Consider the following 13,247-nt stretch of genomic DNA (forward strand, 5'->3'; position numbering starts at 1 on the left):
TCTAGGATTTATAACACTCGTTTTTCTGTGAATAACATCCATTTTCACACAATTTCATGCCCCATTTAAACATAAAAACATACAAGAAATGATCTAAAATAAATTCTATTAAAAGGAAAAAGTGTTGGGATTTATTAGACACCAATGTATAACCCTCTCATTAACCACTGTCTTCATTGTTAAATGACAGAAAGACCACATTTATTATCATCATTACCAGCTAGTCCACAAACTACTAGCAATTTCCAAGCAGTAGTGAGGAAACCTTGTGTGCCAAAACGACTCAAATTTGATCCAAACAGGACACAAAGGTTAACGTGGAACGATCATAAAGATTTCAGACTATATTTACATAGAAGCAGATTCCACTAAAGCGGCTTTGCATGATCTATAGTTCAAAATAATCCTTGACTTTTTATTGGGCCCTCTCAGGTCATTCTCTATGTCGTGTTTGTTCTCTGTCCCCTTCCTTCAAGCCAAGTTTCTTCTGAGTAAAATAAAAATAAATCGTATAGATGTCATCCTGCCCTACCTGCCTAGATCCTGCACTGTCCCGCTGTCACCCTTTGTCACATTTAGTGCTTTTATATTTTTAATCTTTTTTTATATTTATCTCTATTTCTAGACTCGCTTTGTTTTCTGTTGTATGTATGCTGCTATGACAACTCAGTTTATAGGATTAATAAATTACTCTGATACAGGGGACTATTTATTATTATTACTCTAATTATCATCACTAATACAGGATTTTTCTCTCGGACACTCACTCCGATAGTCAGACTTTCAGCTCTCATTTTCTTCCCAGTGTTTCAGGGAAATAGGCAAATTTGAACAAACTTCACACTTACCACCAGCGTGTTGTCTACTTTAACCTCATGCGACACATTTAAACTTTAAAACAAAAAACAAACAAACAAACTAAAAAAAAACACAACCCCCCTCCGTTTCATAAAGGTCATATTCAACCCAAGGAAAGGGTGTGGGATATACACTATCAGCAGTTTATGAAGGCAGGGTAATCAATTGTTGCTTGGTGGTGAGCTACAGTGGACAAAACCTTATCTTTTGAGCTGTTGGAGTGCGTTTATCACAAATTAAGACACTCCTTGGCAATAAAAAAAAAATAAAAAAATATATCTGTGTTTGTTTGCTATATAAACTAAACAGAAGCAGGCAGTGCCTGTGTGCTAATGGTGATATATTAATGGACCCCAAAATAGCAGCTGATTAATGTCAGATTAGAAGTTCCTTTCCTTAGTTACAATCATCACCACCATTAATTAAAAAAAAAAAAAAATAAAAAAAACCCACAGGCATGATAAAAGTAATTTACAGACAACAAAACACACAGTTTGGATTTCATGTCTGTATTTTCCTAAACACAATCAAATATATTGCACTGGAGGAAGTACAGAGCATATCATCAATGCACAGTGAATACTGACCAGACGTTACATGTGACATATGACCAGAGACCCAAATAAACTGGATTTTAATGTTTGCCTCATTTAAATGTGACAAGAAACTTTGTCAGACATCTTACTTCTTCAACACAGTGGCTTGTACTGGCTTTGTACCCCTGGATTTAAAATTAAAGTACTGTCTGTACATGTAAAAAATAAAAAGACAGCTGTTAGATCTGTCAAAAAAAAGAAAAAAAAAAGGCAAACAAAATGGATTTGACATAGACGAGAAAGTGTGCAGATACAGCAGCTAATCACACAATTCAATCAAAATCAGGTGTGAGAACTAAATTGAGGCACAGGGACTGAGTCAAAGAAAATGTGGGGCCCAACTCCATTTAAAAATGTGCAGCTGCTCCAGAGTTCAGTCCCTGTTCGATCAAATTAAATTGAGCGGATAAAAGGAAGGCTGACATTCACATTTAAATATCAATGAGGTACATTAATCATTTGTGCTGACCAAATCAAATGTCAGCATAAAAACACAACTACATATGAGCAAACATATAATTCATTAAGACCTCAAGGCAGTCAACATCTTTAGCAGCAATTCACACTTGGGTCATCCCTGTGTTTTGCAGTAAAAACAAAGAGTTGGTAAGCTTTGGCCTGACTAAAGAAAAGCTTAGTCTAAACATATCGCTCCAGTCCAAAAAAAACCCAAACAAAACAAAACAACAAACCCCCCCCCCCCAAAACAAGAACTTTCTTTGGATTGGAGCAATACGTTTGCTCCTATTTCACAAAGTAGAGCAAAGAAACGTCCTGTGAGCTGTACTGAATGACTGAGACCATTACACAACATCAGAAGAATCCAAAGAAAACTTCTCAGTCAGCCTGACAACTTTTCTTTTTTTTTTGTTACATGTAAATATTAGTTAGTATATTAGTGTACTTGTTCTGATAATCTGAATTAATCAAGGTGTCACACCTTGCTATCACAGCTACATTTGACCTGTGTAGCTTCACTGTGGCAACAAGTTAAAACAACCAGAGCCGGTCACAAGTCACTGGTGTGGTAAATCCAATGCCTAGCAAAATACAAACCATCGTCTCTTCTCAAACATCAGGAAGCCGCTCATCAACATTCAAATAAAAATGGTTAAAAATCCTATTTTTCATATTAGAATGTGTATAGCAGTTATAGTCACACCAAATCATCAGCAAACAACAGCAAGACAGAACTCACTGCTGCCTTGATTCTTTCACCGTCAGACCTGAGTCAGAGCTCAATTTGGAATCTTAAATTGGAAAAAATAATATTGAATTAATTCAGATTTAAAGCCACGTAGTATGTCTACCATAGATTTTGAACTTCTTCCATTGATTCCACAAAGGAACGGAGCCACAGGACAGCTGTAAGCAAAGTCCCGTATGACAACAGATTAAAAATATTACATCCTATAACTTACCTTGAATGTATGCATGTGGGCTATTTGCATTAAATGAGTTAAAAGTATGAAAAAAAAAAAAACAACTGGAGAAGATTAAAATTAAAATCGGACTCAGATCTGACTGAATTATTGCTTCTACGTTACACTCTATAAAATGTTATTCCTAGCAACCAACAGAAGAAAATGTTCCTGACTTCCATTCAACTGTTTGTACGTTTATGATGCGCTGTCCTCGGGTCTCTTGAGCACTGCGCTGTATTTCAGAGGCGCATCATCCGACTTGAGCTGCACCTCCACTAAAGTGAAGACTGAAATGACCTGAACAGACAAGAAATTCTGATTTATTCATTCCACTCCTTCAACTGGCTTCAAAGACATTTTGTAATCATGCAAATCAAAATTTGTTACACTACTCTACCAGTCTACAAAAACAAATAAATGTGGGGTGCTTAACAGTGCTTTGGCATTTATTCTCCTGAGTATACAAAGTCACAGGCTCATGTTTGTGCTCTCACCTGCTCTACAGGCGGATCCTCCGGGGCCTCTGCAGTCCAGAGCAGCGTCAGCTCTGATTTCTTCCCCACCTTACGATGGCGGAACGCGTCCAGGCCTGTGATAGACTAAAGGTGGAAACAAACAGTTTTCAGCTGTTTCTAATATAGTAATAAAGGGATAGTTCTGTTTTGCTCTGTCTCTCATACGACAGTCTCATTTCTTTCTCCCGAGTGAGATATGAGTGTTGAGCAAAAGCATGGTAAGAACTGCAAAGAACTGAAAGTCATATACAGTCAAAAGCATAATCTCTTAATTAGTAAAAAGTAAAAAATTAAGACTTGGAAATAAATTGGTATCTTTGATGAAAAAAAACAAACAAACAAAAAAAAAATCATATTGTAAAACACATTGTTGGAGCTGACCTTGCAATAGATGCGTTTCTGGACTCCGTATCGGAGCACCAGCACATCGAAGGACTGATCCAGCACCCCCATCACCATGGCTTCAGAGTCCAACGGGCCAGACTCCTGCAAAAACGCGTGTGGTGGATGCAAATACAAACAATCTTTAGCTTAAGAAACTAGCTTAAGTCTCAACTCGTTTCACATTTTATGAATCTAGCTGAAGACAGGCAATTAAAAAAAAAAAACATTTTGAAATAAACACTGGTTTGGGTTATGGTTTACTACTTTTTTTATGTTAAGATGTTAAAAATCTACAACACTTCTCGCCTCCACCAGGACAGATATATAAAGATATGTAATGAACTCTGCTCCAAATCTGCTCCTGTGTTGTGACGTTCTTATCTTTGACCTTTTGGATTTGAGCAGTAATGATGAATGAGCTGGTTCCTAGCCTTCATACAACATGCCTCATTTATACGAGCACTTGTTTTCTATGTCTGAGTGCTTGCCAATATTCACACACCTTCACTTTCCAATAAACACACTGGGAACAACACAGAATTCAGCATCTTGTCCAAGGAACCAAACCACCAACCCAGCTCTACTTCCTGAGCCATAGAAAGCCCCTTTATCATTTCATTTCGTTTATCGAGGGAGTTGCGTTCTAAAAATAGGTGAAATAGAGATAGGTGAAATCTGCGAAGTAGCCAGCTTTATATTTTACAATTATTATAGATGTTTTACAGCCTTAAAACCCCTCACTACACACTTTTCTTAGACAGGCATGAACATTTTGACACGTTTCTCTCTTTTTTAAACACTCGAAGTTCAAACCTTCGTAGAAAAATACGTCCAGTATTATAGAATGAAACCAAAATCAAACCCTGTTTTCAGGTCCAGAACATGGGAATAAGCAGCCGGACAGAATTCAACATTACTGAATCAATGGTAGGGAAGTGGAGGAAGCAAGTACAATGACTTGAAGAAAGTTTGACTTATCTGACTGTTTTGTTTCTCTTAATGCTCCTTATAATCCGAAAAAAATACGGTAACTTCTACCTTCCTTTAGCATGTCCAGAAGGTCAACTTTTTGTCCGAGGGTTAGCATCTTCCTCTGCCTTTTGGGCGCTACCGCAGGTGTAAAACGTTTCATTGACATTGTTGTGTTTGTTTGGGAGAAAACTCGAAGATTTATGTAAATTTGACAAGCTGAACGCATTCTGTACTGTACAGGAGACACGGCACGGAGGAGAGTGAGTGACAATGGTCGACAGCCAATCAGGACGCAGAACACAATGTGCTGTTTAAAAAAGAAAAAAAGAAAAGAAGAAAAAAAACCCACAAAAAACCAAACACACATGCAAAATTGCACACACCTTCACAAAGACGCCAAAGAAGAGCTCAGAGCTGAGCTCCTGGACTCTCTTGGACAAAGCCTTCTTGTCGTTACAGTGTGACGCTTGTTTCTCTACCTCCTCTGTTGACAGGCTTATTCGAGGCCCACATTCTGTATACAAATATTCAGCGGAGACATGAGTATCAGAATTAATGGACACAAATTTAAGTGACACTGATTTTCTCGCTCAGTGCAGTTACATGCTCGTGTGTGTAGAGATATACATGCTTTGTTACAGCACTTTGATCAATGAAAGGTGTGTTTAAATGTGCTTTATAAATACACTTTACTTATTTAGTAAAAAAACAAAAGGAAAGAACAAACAATACATCGACTGAGAGCGATGTTGGAGGCTCTTTTGTGCCTTTCTCCTCACTGTCAGTCAGAAATGTCACACAATAGAAATTCTGTCATTTGTCTGAAAGAGCCTTTTGTGGAAAAGAGACCTACTTAGTGAAGAAGCCAGCAGCCGGTGCACGATGATGTCAGCATAGCGCCTGATGGGTGATGTGAAGTGTGTGTAGAGGGGAACGTTGAGGGCGTAGTGCTTAAAATTCTGCTCCTCCTTCACGACTCCTGTACAAAAGTACAACGCCATCTGGGAAAGACATATCAACCAGATTAAAGATAAACACTACAAAACTAATACAAACAGGTTTTCTTTTCACTGCTCTAAATTATACTAGTACTAACTACGAGTACTAACCTGCATTGGTCTGGAGCACATGTGGGTGAGGACTTCTTTTCTGGCACTTGTGTACTCATCATCACCAAAAGCAGTATTGAGACTCTTCTGCATGTTGAACAAGAAGAAAGAAGGTTTTCAATTTACTCTAACCGAACTTCAAACCCTGAATGCAATTGGATACCAATGCATTATGGGTACTGACGTGTAATAATCCAGCAGAAGACAGGTCGATTTTGATTCCCAGCTGGTCACACAACTCTTGCAGCTCATCCATCATCTTGGCTTTGGGTGGAGGGTGGCGCCTGAGCAGGGCCAACTCGGGGAATTTGCGGTAGATGTGGTTTGCTGTGGCAATGTTAGCAAGCAGCATGAACTCCTCCACCAACCTGGAGAACAGGTTTTATTAATGAGAGATTAACAGTCAAAGGAGGGGAAAAGACTGTGATAGGACTGATTTTAAACAGCACAGAGACAAACAAAAAAAAGAAAAGAAAGAAAACCCCAACAAAACCCATCTGTCATTAATTTACTGACAGATTATTCAGGCACTGATTAAAAAGAAAAGTCCTTTTTACTCACTTGTTACTGTCTCTGTATTGGTAAATATAACAACCTTGAGGCATCATTGTCTCTTTGTCAAGAGTGAAAGAAAGCTTCAGCTGAAACCATTAAACAAAAAATATACTTCAGTACAAGAAACTGCAGTAATTTAAGATTGAAGCCAGTTCCTTTGGCCCAGAATAAAACATTGTATATACAAACATATTTTCCAAACATTCACTAAGCGTAAGAGTAAAGACAACAGTATTTCCTCTCATAATCCAAAGAACACACCAGCACTAACCTGATCGAGTCTGAGCGCTCCTCCTAAGAAACGTTGAGCTCTGAGGTTCTTGGCAATAGCATGCAGGTTGAGCACAGCTTGGTGGACCTCATCAATAGGGTGCATGGGGTCCACGGGTGGCAGCTCCTCAGCAGAGAACATCTTCTCAGGGGCCTCGATCATGCTCTGAGCATGGTCGTAACTCAGCTTCACACAGGAGCGGATGATTGAGCGGCCAAACCACTCATTCAAGATCTGACAAGTAAGGCGGAACCAAACAAATGGGTCAATGGGAAAAAAACAACACAACATCAGATGCATTTATATCAGTTTATATACCTTTCCCTCGGGTGTGAGCGTCCAAATAACGGAGAAAGTGAGTCGGTCGACGAGAGGGTTCAAGCTGCACAACTCCTCACACAGCAACCGAGGCAACATGGGGATCACCTGGAGAGTGACGAGACAGACACTGAGGGCTGAGAACTTAAGTCACAGTTTAAATGATGCCCCTGAAATTGAGAATTAATGACATGGAAAAAAAAAAAGCCTCAGGGAGTACTCACCTTCTGAACCAGGTAGACACTAGTTGCTCTTTGGCTGGCAATGACATCCAAAGAGTTTCCTTCCTCCACAAAATAACTCACATCAGCAATGTGAACTCCCACCTCAAAATTGCCTGCCACAGACAGAAAAATTAGGACCACAGACTGTATTATAGAAGGTGCACGTAGTTGTACGGTTTCAATTCAATGTATTATTACAATGCTTGTTCACAAAAGAACACCTATGTCAAGTTGTATTATATTGTAAAAATAAAGACCCCACAATGTCAAAGAGATTTCCAATGAGCAAGCACTTGACACTTGGAATGAAAAACTCCCTTCTAACAGGAGAAGACCTCCTAAAGTACCAGGCTCAGGGTGCGGTAGTCATCTGCTGTAACTGGTTGGAGGTGAGAAGGAAGCTCACAGAAATACACAGTCCCATTGTATACCTGTGACAAACTTCAGTCATAAGTTTGGCCCACCATAAAACCTTGCTTTATCCACCTTCTTTATTCAAATGCGGACCATATTTACAAAAATAATAGTTTCTATTAAAGTGTGTATTAACCAAAAAGACTTGAAATTAGTGATTTGGAAAATAAATTCAGCAGGGTAACAAAATATTATTTATTAAAAAATAAATAAATAATAATAATGATAATAATGATCTGTTCGGAAGCAAAGGAACCGCCACCTAGTGCCCATTAGCAAGAATGCAGGTTTAAGGCATTTCTGGATTGGCTTCCCTTTTCAGAGCCAGAAGCTACATCCATCTTTTATGTACAGGCTATAGTTAGAATAGGATACTTATGACCAATGCACCACACCCCAATTAAAAATTTTTCATGATAATCCCTGACCATCGGTTATCAAAAACTGTTTCTTATTTAGTGCTTTTCTACTTAGATTTATACAACTTGCCTCATTCACACAAGCACTTTTTTCTATGGTTTTTCTATGCAAGTGCTTTCTATTTAACATTCATGCTTCAATGAATGTATCACAGAGCAACTCTGTTTTAGTATCTTGCCCAAAGATATTTGGCATGCAGACTAGAGCAGCCACCAACCTTCCAATTAGTAGATGACCTGCTCTACCTTCTGAGCTATATCCACCCCTGTCAGACATCATCACTGTCACTGAGCATTAGCAATTTACCATCTGGCAGCTGTTTACAGGACAGGGCATCATCCAGATCTCTGGCAGTCGCTGGGTCGATTGTGAAGATGCACTCATTCCTAAACATCACAAACATTGAATTATGAAATAATCAGCAAAAGGCTGACGGAAAAACAGATGCAGATTCATAAAATACAGAAAGAAACAAAAAAGAAAAAAAAAAAGAAAAACGACAAACGACAAACGTATTTGGGCTTCAGAGTCTTACCTCAGGTCTTTTCTCTTTCTCATCTCTTCAGGTGGGATGGTCCAAGGCAGATTCTTGGGAAGACAGTCCAACACCTCGTCTGAGAACTCAGAAAAATCAACCTCATATTCTATCAGGATGCCTTCTGTCTCTGGCTCAATTTCTCCAGCCTGTCCCAGTGACTTGGCTAGTCGACTGTAGGAAAAGATTTAGTGTCAGCAGAGTTCTCGAAACCAGAGTTAACAGTTCCCTGGATTATTCGACTATAACACTCACCCCTCTGCAAAATTGCTGTCCGCTGCCCAGTCCGTGATCCGACAGATGAACAAGGTGTTGTTGTAGTCACCCGGACGGGAACTAAAATCTTCAGGGCAATCAGCAAGGGGAACATTAATCCGTGGCACCCGGTGGTCCACAGGGGAGAACAAGGCGAAGGGCTTGTCTGGCAAGTGCTTCAGGAAGCCAGTCGCAGCTCTTGAGTGTTTCTTTTCAACAATGTAAACCACCTAGTAGAAAGATTGCAAGGGAAGCGATCGCTTTGAAAACTGTCCTTTACTTGAGAAGTGATAAATCACTGCTAAAGAAAAACAAGAAGAACTTATGGCCCATTTAGAATATTGTTACTGCAGTAACTTAGCATAGGATTGGAGTAGCTTTAGAAAAGATTTACACGAGTTAGGCAAATGATACAATTCCCATGGAAACTTCTAGCTCATACAACGTAGTCCTGTAGAGCCCTGTAATTGCTTTATCTCAAGCAGGAGAAATAAAAAACTGCATTAAGATGATTTTTTTTTTCCTTTTAAATGTTTTGTTTGTGAAAAGGAAGAGAAATTGTTAGTAAAAAAATGCAACACAACAGATGTGATGGAAGCTCACTTTAGCTGTCTTTTGGAGTATCTCTCCATTGGATCGTGGTGTTGATGGTTCTCCCAGACGTTCTCCTAATTCCATCACATCAAGAGAAATATTAACAGGTATTAGTTGCACTTTACAGACTTTTGTTGTTATACACATACTCCATTTAGACCAATAAATAATGGTTTACTTTGGTTTCATGTCGAGGTCTCGTCTTTCTGCTTTTAGAATGCTACTCTCCATTTAATCCTTTGAAGTTATAAATAATCTTACTAATGTCATGTAGGGTAAGGGTTAGTGTGTTGTAGAAGTTATGTGCAACCACTCCATGCATGAATGTAAATACAGACAAACAAGAAGGACTGCTGGAAATCTACTGATATGTTACCAATCATGTGAACACGAAAGCATGGCTCCATCCTTCCCTAAAACCTGCAGTTCAAGCTGCTGGTGGTGGTGGTGGTGGTGGTGTAATGGCATGGGGAGCATTATTTCGGCACTCTTTTGGAGACTGTAGTACAACCCGAGCATGGTTTAATTGCCTCAGCCTACATGAGTATTGTTGCTGACCATGTCCATCTCTTTATAACCTCAGTGTACCCGTCTTCTATGTAACAAAGCTCAAATTGATTTTTCTTGAGAAAAAAAAAAAAGTATTGTTTCTTGGACCTTGTTGAATCTATGCCAGAAATAATTAATAAAGGTTTGAAGGCAAACGGGGAACTTATGACATGTACAGTTGAATTGCTTTGCAACAGAATAGGTGCAATGTGTGATACGGCAGCTATTAATTAAAATTATTTGCAGTGACCAGTGTATTTATACTACCTGATATATTCTGATATTTGTTGTTTTGTTCATCCCGGTCGCTGCACTGCTCTTCCACAATAACAGCAGAACTGGGAGTGCTCTTTGTCTTCTTTGTAGCTGTTTGCACAGTGGGCGTGTCTGACTCACTGGCACCCTCACAGTCAGTATCTGACCTCACAACCTTCCAAAAAACAAACAAAAAAACCCAAACAAACAGACAAAAAAACCCAACCCATAAATAAAAACATGCAAAAAAAAAAAAAATATTCAAACTTAGTACAAGTGTGTATAAAACAAAGTCTGTTATAGGATACCTTTAAAAACTAAGTTAATGTTTAGCATGTGGGAACTGCAAACGTATAACGTATAAAGACAGTACACATTCAGACCCCGCCCACACCAGTAGAACAACAATTCAATGCTTGACTTCATTTTGTTCAAAGGTGCTTCTCCCTTAATTATGTCTGCCACCAAAAAACTTTCGCTGAAAAGCATCACCAAAAGTTTTTATGTACCTCCTAAAATCTGAGTATTTCATAAGAAAAAAAAACTTGAATTCTGCACATATATGTCACCAGAAATATTATTAGTTTACCTTCCACTGCTCACGAGGTAGTACTTGCACAACTACTATGTCTCCATTCAGCGCTCGGTTGCGAGCAACAATTCCATCTAAAAATATATCCCGTGTATCATCCTGTGAACACAAAAAGAAATATTTTGAATTAAACAAGGTCGCTGAGGCAGCAAAACATGATGTGTCAAATTCATTCTGTTTGATGGGAGGCCACGCCAACTTACAGGAGACGGAACGAAAGCTTCATTGTATTTCTTGGGGTTTATTCTCAACTGACCCTAAAGACAAAGAAAGAAATAACCAAACCAGTTTTTTTCAGATAACCACTGCTTCAACAATATTATTTCTGCACTGAGTGTTTGATTTAGGAACCTGATCAAAATGCATTTATAAAATTGAGAATAAAATGATAAAACTTCTATGTCTGTATCACTTGACTATTACAGAGTAAGATCAGCAATACTGAAAGAAATGAACTTCCAACTCATGCTTATACCTGAATAAGTTCTCCTCTTTTAAGACCATGGGAAACCTCCTCAGAGGTCATGTAAGCATCAAACACTTGCTTCTTTGATCCTCTGCCTCCTTTGTTCTTACCCTTGTCAGCAGGAGAATTGGCACTTGAAGCTGAAAAACAAACAGTTCTGTAATTAAAGCCACTATTAATTTAAATGATCATAAAATACAATCCCTACAATGGTAAGCCACAACACACCTCTGGGCTGCTTTACGTTTTTATCACGACCATGAGGAGGTTTGGGACTTGACATCTGAGAATCAACTCCACACTTTGATGTTCCTTCTCTAATCTTCTCATCTTCTGGGTGCTTTGGCAGATTTTTTTTCTTTGACTTCTTAGGAGACTGAAGACGTCCACCAGGCTGATCGGTCTCTTTTGAGTCGACATCTCTATTTGAATCCTTGTTTTTTCGCTGTTGCTTCTGGTGTTTCTTTGCATCATTTGATTTTGAAGAACCCAGCTCCTCCCCAGACTCGACGTCTCCGTCGTGGCTGGTGGCGGTATCCCTTCTCTGCCCCCTCCGCTGCCCATCAAACACACCATGCCTCCTCTCGCAGTCCTGCTGAACATTGCGAGTGTTTAGTTTCTCCATGTACAAAGACAATGAACTCTCTCCTCCTTTACTTTTCACAGAGGAGGGGGAGAAGTCACTTGAGTCAGAGAAATCATTAAACACTTGGTCCCTTTGTCGTGCTGGTATGCTGACCCTGTCACTCTGGGCTTTGAGCTGTGGGCTTGGCCCGTTGTCTTCCCTCTGAGAGGACGAATCCTTTGCATATTGTTCTAGATACATACTGAACTTGCTGCTGCGGTGCTGACTAAGAAGCCTGGCATAGGCATCTTTCTGAGGAGGCCTGCTCGACTGATTCTGGCTGTGCTTTGGCTCTCGATTCACGTTAGCCTTCTTAGCCTTCCGAGGGGAATCCATCAGTCCCTGTAAATAGAGAAAAGTACACACTGAAGCCAACACACTTCAATTTCTCACAACGCAGCTTTTATTAGAGAACAACCATCGGTATAATTCAAAGTATGACTAAAGAGGAGGTTGTTATACAACGACAGACTCCCCAACTCGGTAGTTGATTTGGAGTCCATATATAATGAAGTAACTTTATACAGTTACTTTATCGTTAATATTAATACGCTATAAACAGTGTTACAAACAGAGACACGGCTGGAAGTTAACTAAATAATGTTAGTTAACCATAATTAGCTAGAAACATCCGTATTCTGCCACTGTCTTCGGTATTTACGTGTTAATAATCTCTGCCCTAAGCAAATCTAAACAAGCCCGTAACAGTTGACTCACGCTAGCTAACAGTTGTTAACGCCGCCTGGTTAGCATCAGCTAGCTAGCGACTTCCAAGGGCAGGTGTCGGTTTAAGCGCTTTTTAGTGGGACCGACCGCGACAGTTATCACGACAAACGAGTGGGACATGGACATAAAGACTGTCAAACTGGAAATCTTAAACATTACCTCTTTCACCACGACGAAATCGATGTAATGTCTCCCAAAGCAAAAGGCTAATTGATACGTTCACGTCCGCGCTCGTTATCAATGGTTATTCTCACGCTACCTTTGAGGGCTGTGGGAAATTTTGCTATCTGACATTGTTAGCGAGTCTACGGGGGAATTTACAACAGCAAAAAAAAAATAAAAATGGTGGTGGCAATATAACCTTCAGGGAAAGGCATTTTTAAAGCGTTGTTTTTAGGGAGAGTAGGTAAACTGTTACATTATTTGTTTATTAGTTCATTTTAAAGCAGTGATCAATGATTGTATGTAGGCACCGCAGTTTATGTCCACTGAAATTAATGCTAATTCACACAGGCTAATGTATTAATATAACTGACCAAGTTCAGTAAGACGGCTGCCAAGTAGTGAGACTAATTTATAGGAGTCTGCTA

General features: G+C 39.3%; 1 protein-coding gene across 2 annotated transcripts; it reads right to left on the reverse strand.

Moving 5' to 3' along the window:
* Positions 1 to 1,348: 1,348 nt before the first annotated feature.
* On the reverse strand, positions 1,349 to 12,938 carry dis3l2 (DIS3 like 3'-5' exoribonuclease 2). 2 transcript variants are annotated; one of them, XM_031758893.2, is made up of 22 exons: positions 12,817 to 12,938; positions 12,046 to 12,273; positions 11,535 to 11,898; positions 11,316 to 11,446; positions 11,044 to 11,097; positions 10,838 to 10,939; positions 10,261 to 10,423; positions 9,454 to 9,518; positions 8,851 to 9,080; positions 8,596 to 8,769; positions 8,367 to 8,446; positions 7,227 to 7,339; positions 7,003 to 7,110; positions 6,685 to 6,918; positions 6,420 to 6,499; positions 6,043 to 6,226; positions 5,859 to 5,945; positions 5,603 to 5,750; positions 5,133 to 5,263; positions 3,775 to 3,879; positions 3,373 to 3,477; positions 1,349 to 3,175 (listed from the first exon to the last, which is right to left on the reverse strand). In XM_031758893.2, exons 2-22 carry the CDS (start codon positions 12,265 to 12,267, stop codon positions 3,074 to 3,076), a joined length of 2,982 nt encoding a protein of 993 aa, XP_031614753.1. In that variant the 5' UTR covers positions 12,268 to 12,273; positions 12,817 to 12,938; the 3' UTR covers positions 1,349 to 3,073. The 2 variants fall into 2 exon arrangements, with proteins under 2 accessions (XP_031614753.1, XP_031614752.1); XM_031758892.2 differs by having other exon boundaries at positions 11,535 to 12,273.
* Positions 12,939 to 13,247: the final 309 nt, after the last annotated feature.

Source organism: Oreochromis aureus, linkage group 18, assembly GCF_013358895.1.
Source record: "Oreochromis aureus strain Israel breed Guangdong linkage group 18, ZZ_aureus, whole genome shotgun sequence".
Classification (NCBI taxonomy): Eukaryota; Metazoa; Chordata; class Actinopteri; order Cichliformes; family Cichlidae; genus Oreochromis; species Oreochromis aureus.

Bases quoted from the DNA above. Each gene is read 5' to 3' on its own strand.
- dis3l2 (XM_031758892.2), bottom strand. From the start codon at position 12,267: ATGGATTCCCCTCGGAAGGCTAAGAAGGCTAACGTGAATCGAGAGCCA. The intron at 5,264-5,602 runs GTAGGTCTCTTT...ATTTGTATACAG, and splicing joins GCTGCTGGCTTCTTCACTAA to AATGTGGGCCTCGAATAAGC. The intron at 3,478-3,774 runs GTCAGCTCCAAC...TTCCACCTTTAG, and splicing joins AGAAACGCATCTATTGCAAG to TCTATCACAGGCCTGGACGC.